The 9,958-nt window shown below is 59.5% G+C and overlaps 1 protein-coding gene across 1 annotated transcript; it reads left to right on the top strand.

The window, feature by feature from the left end:
• Positions 1-27: 27 nt before the first annotated feature.
• PLPP2 (phospholipid phosphatase 2) lies at positions 28-8,079 on the top strand. Its single transcript, XM_059159115.1, has 6 exons — positions 28-182; positions 2,900-3,051; positions 3,270-3,547; positions 7,064-7,121; positions 7,319-7,495; positions 7,617-8,079. Exons 1-6 carry the CDS (start codon positions 131-133, stop codon positions 7,764-7,766), a joined length of 867 nt encoding a protein of 288 aa, XP_059015098.1. The 5' UTR covers positions 28-130; the 3' UTR covers positions 7,767-8,079.
• Positions 8,080-9,958: the final 1,879 nt, after the last annotated feature.

Raw genomic sequence — 9,958 nt, 5'->3', positions numbered from 1 at the left:
GCCCCGCCCCGCCCTGGCAGAGCCTGGCTCCGCGGCCATGTGACCCCGCGGCCGGGCCCGGGCGCGACGGGACGCGTTGGGACCGGCGTCGGGGGTCGCGGGCGCGGCCCGGGGCGGGGGCGGGGGCGGCATGGAGCGGAGGTGGGTCTTCGTGCTGCTCGACGTGCTGTGCGTGCTGGTCGGTAAGAGCCGCGGGGACCCGTGTGTTGGGGGAGGACCTCGCCCCCGGCGGTTCCGCGCCGCGGGCCCCCGAGGGTTGGTTTGTGGGGGCGGGTCGGGGAGGCCCCCTGGGGGCGGGGGACCCCCTCGGACGGCCCGCGCGCCCGGGTGCCTTGCGTGCGCCCTCCCGGGCCTCGGTTTCTCCCGGCCTTGCCGGGACCCCCCGCCCGCGGCATCAGGAAGCCCCCAACGAGGGGTTGCACGCGCCTCCGGCCGCGCCCGGCCGGGCCGGTGATTCACGAGGGCGGCGGCTCGGGTTTGGGGCGCGGCGCGGATCGCCCGGGAGGACCTCCACCCCCTGTCCCGGGATCGACGTCCCCAGCGGGCACACAGCTGGTTGGTGGGAGGCGGACCCCCTTCTCGGGCGGGGGAGAGAAGGAGAGAAAGTCTGGGCCCCCGGCTACCCGCGCACCTGGCGCCTTGGGCGGCGAGCGCCAAACCTGTCCGGCGGGTTTGCGGGCCAGACTGGGGGAGGGGGCGGCCCGAGGCCCCCTCCCCGCCCCTCCCCCAGGGTCCCGGGAACAAAGGCCGAGTGTTTGCTCAGAATTCTACCCCTGGCGCAGGGAGAGGCACCTCGGGCCTCAATCGCACCCCGCCCCGCGCCCTCCCCGCCCCCAAATGGGGTTCTTGCTTTCCGGCGGGGTCGGAGCGGTGATCCTGGGCGGGTTGCAAAGGCCAGGCCCTCCTCCTGAGCGCCAGGCCCCTATACTTGACCCCTTTGGAGTGGGCCGGTTGGCAGCAGGAAGAAGTGCCTGGGGGCGTCTGCCGGCCCTCGCCGTCATTAATGAATGCCTGTTATTATATTTAAACGTCTGCGTGGCACCTACTGTGTGCTAGAGCAGAAGTGACAGGCGCACAATGAAACTGTTTTCCACCAAACGCTTGGTCAGGGAGGCTCCCCTTGTCCAGAGAGGTTCCGGTGCCTGTGGGAGGTCACACAGCAGCTGCCAGTGTAGGTTGTGCATCGGCTGCTTCTTGCTGCCAGGTGCTAGAGGCCCAGGCAGACCTGGTCCCATTCTTGAAGCTTCCACACATAAAAAGTTGAGTTCCATAGGGTGACAACAGGGCCCTGATGAAGATACGGGGTGTGTGTCGGGGTGGGGGGTGTAGAGGCAGGGAGGTTCTGCAGGGGTCTTCGATGAGGGCGTGAGCGGGTGTCCCAGGCAGAGAGAGGCCCCCAATCCAGTGCTGGGAGCTGTACTTCCTGAACCCACAGCTCCGGGTCCAGTCCAGGGTGACAGTCTCCAGTGGCTGGGGTGGGGGTGGCCGAGCTGGGAGGCTGACCTCGCTGCTCAGGCGCCTTGTGCCGACCGCTGCCCTGCTCCGGCTGCAGGGATGAAGCTTGACTTGCTGGCTCAGCGTATTCTGGCTCTGGCCTCCCCCCAGCCCCCAGCTTTGGGGGTTCTCCTCTCTGGCTTTTCTGCCTCCACCCTTGCCCTCACTCACTGCGGCCAGAGGGACCCTACGAAGACCTGCTCTGCTCCTTTGCTCCAAACTGTGTGTCCCGCTCACTAACACAAGATTCGCAATCTTAGAATACCCTCCCCGCCCCCTGCCACCCCCCTTCCCGCCCTCCAGCTCTCCAGGCGTGGGCCCACCTCTGGACCTTTGTACAGGCTGGTGCTGCTGCCTGGCTTTCTTCCCCAGATCTGCCCTGACCGTCTTAGCTCCTTCAAGCCGCCGTCTGTGTGGGGCCCCCTGACGAGCCCGCAGCCCCCGATCCCAGTAGTCATCCCTAACTGTCACGGCGCCATGGGCAGACCTCTGCGTTTCTCAACACTCAGCACTAAGTTTGGTCTTTGGGGAGGAGGAGTTGGCCTTGCCCCCGCCTCCTGTGGTATTCAGGCCACGGAAGAGTCCAGCACTCTCCTACTTGTCCACCTGCCGTGCTGGGGGCAAAGGGCGCTCTGCGTGTGCTTGTCGCCCTCAGCTCAGCAGGGCCCTGGGACCCCAGAGCCACAATGATGCCTGTCATCATTTTGCCACACTTGGGGCTCCTGAAAGTGTCTTTGGATCGAGATGCGGAGTCCCTTGGTCCGCCCAGGGGTCTTCAGGCATCTCCGCTCAGGGCCTTAACTGTGGTGTGTTCCTGGGCTCTGCGGCCGGCCTTAGAGCGAAGGGAGGGAGGTCTCTAAAAGGTGCTTGTGAGACACCTGCACAGGCTGAGCCCCGGGAAGGCTCCGGGGACAGCCTTGAGCATGGTGGAGCCTGCTCAGTGCTCAGGGAACTCAGGTGTCCTGCGGTGCGTGCGCATGAACGGTGCCAAGAGACACACAGAACGGACGTTTCATTCTGGGAGAGTGGGGCCAGGGCGGATGCTCAGGAAGGCCGATGGAGCTCAGGTTGGGGGGATGGCGGTCAGAGAGGTCTCGGGTGAGGACGTGTGCCGGGTTCCCGGTGCCGGGGAGGAGACAGGAGGCTGGAGAGAAGTGAAGAAGGGGAGGTGGTGGGCGATGTGGGGTGGGGGCTGCGCGATGGGTCTGGGAGGACCCGGGTGTTTATCTGAGGATGATGGGGAATCGCGATGGGCTCTTAAGGGGGCAGCGGCCTCCCAAGTGTCAGGTTGGTGCGGAGGTGAGAAACCAGGGGTCCCAGGCAGTGGCCAGGGCCACGCGAGGGATGCTGGGGCACGTAGCTGGGGGGAACCGCGTGGCCACTGGCTTCTCTCCCCTGCCCCCAGCCTCTCTGCCTTTTGCCATCCTGACGCTTGTGAGCGCCCCGTATAAGCGAGGGTTCTACTGTGGAGATGACTCCATCCAGTACCCCTACCGTCCAGACACCATCACACACGGGCTCATGGCTGGGGTCACCATCACGGCCACCGTCATCCTTGTAAGGCAGGAGAGGCTTGGAGGCTGGGGGGGCGGGCTGGTCTTCGGGGAAGAGGCCCCCCTTGGGCGCTCCCAGAACCCCAGCCGACTCAGGGGGGCTGGCAAGCCGGAGCCCCTCTCCGTGGGGAGGCCTGAGGCCCAGGGAGCCAGGGCCGGTGGAGGCGCCCACAGCTGGCGTCCCAGCCCGGCCACGAGGCCCCTCAGTCGCTTGCCATGCAGGTGTCAGCCGGGGAGGCCTACCTGGTGTACACGGACCGTCTGCATTCCCACTCCGACTTCAACACCTACGTGGCGGCCATCTACAAGGTGCTGGGCACCTTCCTGTTCGGGGCCGCCGTGAGTCAGTCGCTGACGGACCTGGCCAAGTACACAGTCGGCCGGCTGCGGCCCAACTTCCTGGCGGTGTGTGACCCTGACTGGAGCCGCGTGAACTGCTCCGTGTATGTGCAGGCGGAGAAGGTGTGCAGGGGGAGCCCCGCCAACATCACCGAGTCCAGGTGGGTGTCGGGTCAGCCCTCCTGGGGGCCCCCGGTCACAGACACCCCCACCCCTGGGGGAGGGGCCTCGGAGCTGGGTGTGGGCGAACGGGAGGTTAGGAGGCGACTCCCTGAGCAGAGGGTCGGGGGTGAGGCTGCTGGGGCTGGGCCCTCTGGACGGGCGGGTGTGGGGGCGTGAGGCTGGGCGGGTGGCGGCCCTCTGTCCTGCTTCTCTGCTCTGTGCTCTTATGGTCTCTGATCAGCTCTTCAATTAATTGCCATTCTTATTTTCTTTATTATTATTATTATTATTATTATTTTAAAAGATTTTATTTATTTATTTTAGAGAGAGACAGAGCGAGAGCGCGTGAGAGGGGAGAAGGTCAGAGGGAGAAGCAGACTCCCCGTGGGGCCCGGAGCCCATGTGGGACTCGATCCTGGGACTCCGGAATCCTGAGCCGATCCACCTGGGATCAGCGTGCCGAGCGAGAGGCAGTTGCTTAATCAACTGAGCCACCCAGGCGCCCTGTTTTATTTTTTAATGAGTTCTGCAACACATCAAGTTTTTTAAAAAGATTGCATTCATCGAGAGAGAGAGAGTGGGCACCAGCGGTGAGGGGGAGGGGCAGAGCGGGAAGCAGGCTCCCTGCAGGAAGGAGCCCCACGGTAGGACTCGATCCCAGGACCCCAAGATCATGACCTGAGCCAAAGGCAGAGGCTTAACCGTCTGAGCCACCCAGGCGCCCCCTTATTTTCCTTTTTAAAAGATTGAAATAAAATTCATGTGGCTTGGGACACCTGGAGGGCTCAGTTGGTGAAGCCTTTGCCTCTGGCTCAGGTCATGATCTCGGGGTCCTGGGATCGAGTCCCGTGCTCGGCTCCTTGGTCGGCAGGAAGCCTGCTTCTCCCTCTGCCTCTGCTGCTTCCCCTTTGCTTGTGCGTGCACGCCCTCTCCCTCTCTCTCTTTCTGCTCAAATAAATAAATAAATAAATAAAATCTTTTAAAAATATTCACATAGCTAAAATTCACTAGTTTAACTGTTTTAATGTGTACAGTTCTCTGGGTTTTAGTTATTCCCAGTGTTGTGCGTCCCCACTCTCTTAGTCCAGAATATTTTCATGACCCCGAAAAGAAGCCCCATGTCTGTTGTTAACCAGCACCCGGTTGGTCCATGCCCACCTTTGTCCCTGTCCCCAGCCCTGGGTACCCATGAGTCCCCTCCTGTGTGGCTGTCTCTACCTCTCCTGACTAGTCATAAGTGTGGAGTCCCACACCACGTGGCCTCTCGTGTCTGGCTTCCTGAATGCTTTGGAGCTTACCTGTTGCAGCGTCCGTGTGTTTTTGCTGCCCCCATTTTGGGGGTCTTGTTCAGGGGCTGTATCTCTGTGATTGTTTTGTCATCCTGACAGATGAGCCCTTTCTCCTGTGTAACACCCTGTGTCTCTCCTAGTAGCTGTTTCCCGGGGCTGTTTTGTCTCCCAGTGGTGTAGCCGTGCCCAACGTCTTCTGAATGCTGTTTGCACGGAACAGTTCTCCCTTTTTTGTACTTTTCATCCTATTTGTGTCTTTGAACCTAAAGTGAGTTTCTGGTACCCAGGTAAAGTTAGGTTGTTTTGTAAATCTATTGTGTAATCTCTGCCTTTTATCTGGAGACGTTAATACGTTTACATTCATTGTGACTACTGAGCAGGAAGGGCTTCTGGTGTCTTGCTTTCTACAGGTTGTTGTTTTGCTGACTTTTGAATTTCTTCATTACTGCCTTTTCTTCGTTCCTCCTGGAAACACTCTCTTTTGGTATTTCTCACAGGGCAGGATTGGAGCATAGAACTCTCAGTTTTCGTTTATCTAGGAATGTCTTCATTCCTCCTGTTAGGGGATAACTTGGCCAGGTGTAGAGCTCTTGTTGCTCTGACCATGTCATCTCGCTGCCTCTGGCTTCCGTGGCTTCGGACGAGAAACCAGCCATAACTCCCTCATTCAGGAGGAGTCTCTTGTCTTGCTGCTTGTGTCTCTGTGAGTTTCTCCTTTTGGGGTTCATCAAGCTTCTTGGGTGTGTCAGTTAATGTTTTGGACCCAGTTAGGGAAGTGTTCAGCCGTTAATTCTTCCAAGACCCGTTCTGACCCCATGTGCCTTGCGCTCTTTGGGCTCTCACTGTGTGGGTGGTGTCCCTGGGGCCACTTCCGTTTCTCCGTTTTTTTACTCTCCACGCGTCTGGCTGAATTGTCCCTGTCGACTGGTGTCTGTGGTCACTCTTCTGCCCACTCGGATCTGCTATGGATCTTTTTGTTTTGGATAGTACTGTTTTCAGCTCCAGAATTTCTGTTTGGTTCCTTTAGGTAACCTCTGTCTTTGATAGTATTCTCTATTTAGTGAGACGTTGTGTAGCTCTTTGAACAGATTTTAAGTGGCGGTTGAAACGTCTTTGTCCCAGAAGTCTAGTCTAGCCTGGGCTTCCTCAGGGACGGCTTTGGTTAATAGATGTTTTTCCCTGTGTAGGGCACCCTTTTTCCCCTGCATGCTTTGTACTTATTTGGTTGGGAGCTGAGTGTTTTGTATTGTAATGTAGCGACTCTGGAAATCGCGTTGAACTCCCTGTCCCCGGGATTGTTGCTGGTGCTGGTCCCTGTTGTTGGTTGGCTGCTCAGTGACCTTTCTGAACTTGGTTTGCAAATTCTGTATTCTTTGTCACGTGTGGTCATGAAGTTCTTTCTGTTCGCCGAGTGCTCAGCTAGTGACTCGGAGCTTTCCTTAGACACCGCTGAGTCTCCCAGAGTTTACCGATGGGCCCTCTGTGCTCAGCCCGCCCCTTCCACAGAAAGGCCCGTGCTCAGCCAGGCCTCCTGGGGGCTGTGCTGCTCCTGAAGGTCAGCCTGAGGTGGGGGCCGAGGGCTGCTTTCCTGAGCTTCCCGGGGGTCTTTGTGCTCCCTGGACCGTAGTGATGAGCACTCGCTGCAGAGGTCTCCGAGCAGTGCCCCAGGGAGCTGCCTCAGCGCTGGGAGGGGGACAGCCCCTCGGATGCACCAGACGGGGCCCATGCAGACCGTCACGGTCTGCATGGAGAGGTCTGCTCTGCTCCTTGGTACACGTGGCCGCTGTCCATGCGATTCTGTTCCTATAGGTGTTTCTCATTTCTCTTATGGGTGGTGAGACATTTAGAGTTTCTTTATCTGCCACTTTCTTTTGTCCACTGATGTCCTTTTGGCTAAAACTTGTATTGAATTCTGGCGTCAAGTACCACAGAGGAGAGGTAAGTGTGGGGTTAACTGTGTGCTGGACGCAGTTGTCTGTCTGTCTTGGTTCCGAGTCTGTGGCCCAAGACGTCCTTGTCAGAGACCATGAGCTGCAGCTGGAGACTTTGTTGGTCAGAGAAGAGGGGCCACGTTTCCCCCCGGATCCCTAACCCGGACAACGGGAAACCCAGTGGGATGCAGGCCCGGGGGTTCTGAAGGCTGATGGGAGGGAACGCCCCCTCCGCCGAGCCTGGCCGCGGGCTGTGTTCTCGGTGCCCCCCTGATGCCGCCCTCCCCTTCCTCAGGCTGTCTTTCTATTCCGGACACTCCTCCTTCGGGATGTACTGCATGTTGTTCCTGGCGGTGAGTCCTTTCCCAGGACTGGCTTGTGGGACCGGCCCTGTCCCTGCCTTCCCTGGGCCTCGGTTTCTCTTTCCGTGGAAGGGGCGGGCTGACGGGTGCGGAGGCTTTGTGTTCCTGGCCTCAGAGCTCCCACCTGGGCCCCGGTGTGGGGGGAGCCCAGCCAGCACCCGGGCTGACGGCCGCCCTCTGGCCCCCAGCTCTACGTGCAGGCCCGGCTCTGCTGGAAGTGGGCGCGGCTGCTGCGGCCCACGGTGCAGTTCTTCCTGCTGGCCTTCGCTCTCTACGTCGGCTACACGCGCGTGTCTGACCACAAGCACCACTGGAGTGATGTCCTCGCTGGCCTCCTGCAGGGGGCGCTGGTGGCCGGCCTCACTGTGAGCCCCTGGGCTGGACCCCGCTGCCCGTACCCTCTTGTCCGTCTGCTCCAGCCCCCCACCTCGGAGCCCCCCCACCTCGGAGCCCTCCGCTCCAGCAGCTCTTGTCTTCCTCCCCCAGGTCCGCTACGTCTCCGACTTCTTCAAGTCCCGGCCCCCACGGCGCTGCCTGGAGGAAGAGGACCTGCGGCGGAAGCCCAGCCTGTCCCTGACGCTGACCCTGGGTGAAGCTGGCCACAACCACTGTGGGTACCCGGTCTCCTCTTCCTGAGGCGGGGCCCCCGGCTGTGGGTCCAGCGGGGTATCAGGCTGTGTTCGGGGTCCTGGCCGGGCTCTCCCCTGAGGTGGGGAGGGGGGCTCTGGACCAGCTCCAGGGGCCACCCACCAACCCCACCTCCTGTGCGCTGGACCCACGGTCTGGGGGTGCACAGGGTGGCCCCAGCGTCGGAAAGGGGGACCCTGTGCCTCAGCTCCCTCCGAACCCCCTTTTCTTGGAGGAGAGGGGAACCGAGAGCCCCAGATAGATGCTGGTGCTGTAAGTGTAACGTATCTGTGGACTTCAGTAAAGCAGAGTGTTGGATGGACGCGTGCTGTCAGCCTCCGTTCCTTCCCGCCGCTCTGAGCGTGGTTCCTGCGGCAGAGCAGCCTGTGCCCTCCCTGGCCTCCCCCTGCCTGTCTTCAGCTGGCTGCGGACTCGTGGGGATCACACCCTTTAATAAGCTGGTCAACCTCAGTGTTCCTGGGGCCGGGGGAACCCTAAGAGAGCAGGTGTCTAGTCGGGGGGTCAGAAGCTCCCTCCCAGCCTGGCGCCGCGGAGGGCCTCAGGTGGGCGCGGTCCCGTGGGATGGAGGTCTTAACCTGCGCACCCTGGTGCTGTCTGGGGGCGGACTGCCCAGATTGTCCCCAAGTCGAAACTGGGTCTGGAAACTGAAAGAACTGTTGGTGGACAAGGGAATGAAAGTAATAGCCGAGCCTAACCCTTGAGGGCCTCCTCTGATCCCATCAGGGAGCGGGGAGGCGGGAGGAAGCAGATACAGCTCCGCCCAGCGCCTGAGGCAAGGGTCCCAAGCAGCGAGGTGAGGCCCCTGCTGTAGTCCTGGTCCGAGGCCGCAGAGTTCGAGGCAGGGTACAGAATTTGTCTCCGTGGCCACCCCCTCGCAGTAGGGAGGCCTCTGCTGAAAGCCCCCTCCCAGTACGGACCCCCCTCCTCCATGGAAGCAGTGGGGCAGAAATGGAGATGGAGCTCAGAGCCTCCTCGGGCCTCCTCAAGGGTCCTGCAGGGCTGCGGCCAGGGTATGCGGCCACGGGGCCGGAAAGCTCCCATTTGGGGTGTGGGCCTGAGGCTGGGCTCCTTGTCCTGTCTCTGCTCAGCGATCTATATACTCTCTCCCTCCGACGGACGGGGACCCTGCCCGCGGATCCTCCTGTCTCGCAGTGCTCACCTTTAACAGCCATGCCTGGGCTCCTGGGGCCTTAATTCTGTCCGCGTCCTCTTCCTGGAGGACTTGTCCCGACTTTTCCCCTCTGGTCATGCAGATGGGGTCCAGGAGTAGCTCGTCTCCCTCTGTCCCTGATGGACAACTCCCCACCGCGGAGGAAGTGAACAGCAGGGCAGTAAAACAGACGAACTGCTGGGATCTGTACTTTTTACAAAAGGAGCTGTGGGGGTCCCTGGGTGGCTCAGTCAGTTAGGTGTCTGCCTTCGGCTCAGGCCATGATCTCAGGGTCCTGGGATCGAGCCCTGAGTTGGGCTCCCTGCTTGGGGGAGAGTCTGCTGCTTCGGCCCTTCCCCTAAGCTTCTGCTCTCTCTCAAATAAATAAATAAGATCTTTTGAAAAAAATGAGAGAGCTGTGTTCAAAACCTTAGTATAAAGTCAAGCAGAGAAAGACAACTATCATATGATCTCCCTGATATGAGGAAGTGGTGATGCAACATGGAGGCTTAAGTGGGTAGAAGAAGAATAAATGAAACAAGATGGGATTGGGAGGGAGACAAACCATAAGTGACTCTTAATCTCACAAAACAAACTGAGGGTTGCCGGGGGGAGGGGATTTGGGAGAAGGGGGTGGGATTATGGACATTGGGGAGGGTATGTGCTTTGGTGAGTGCTGTGAAGTGTGTAAACCTGGTGATTCACAGACCTGTACCCCTGGGGATAAAAATATATGTTTATAGAATTCTAGATTGTTATTACTATAAAAATTAGCAAATTTAATAGAAAAAAAAAAAAAAAAAAAAAAAAAAAAAAACACCTTAGTATAGGGAAGCCTCTTGTAATCGGGGAAAACAGAGAACGTGGACTTGAGGAAAATCTGCGGTCCGGGCCAGAGCAGCAACTCAAGAAACAGAAGGCGCTGTGAGTGGTGGGTCCCTTGTGCAGGCAGGATGCGTGTGAGGTGTTGGCCTCTGGAGTGGTCGTGGTTGGGCTGGCACCTTGAGACGATGTCAGAACGGACAGAGCT

This window comes from Mustela lutreola, chromosome 2 (genome assembly GCF_030435805.1).
Source record: "Mustela lutreola isolate mMusLut2 chromosome 2, mMusLut2.pri, whole genome shotgun sequence".
Taxonomy (NCBI): domain Eukaryota; kingdom Metazoa; phylum Chordata; class Mammalia; order Carnivora; family Mustelidae; genus Mustela; species Mustela lutreola.
The sequence above is the reverse complement of the archived record's forward strand: the minus strand, read 5'-3'. Positions and strand labels throughout refer to the sequence as shown.

Bases quoted from the DNA above. Each gene is read 5' to 3' on its own strand.
- PLPP2 (XM_059159115.1), top strand. From the start codon at position 131: ATGGAGCGGAGGTGGGTCTTCGTGCTGCTCGACGTGCTGTGCGTGCTG. The intron at 183-2,899 runs GTAAGAGCCGCG...CCCTGCCCCCAG, and splicing joins CGTGCTGTGCGTGCTGGTCG to CCTCTCTGCCTTTTGCCATC. The intron at 3,548-7,063 runs GTGGGTGTCGGG...CCCCTTCCTCAG, and splicing joins GCCAACATCACCGAGTCCAG to GCTGTCTTTCTATTCCGGAC.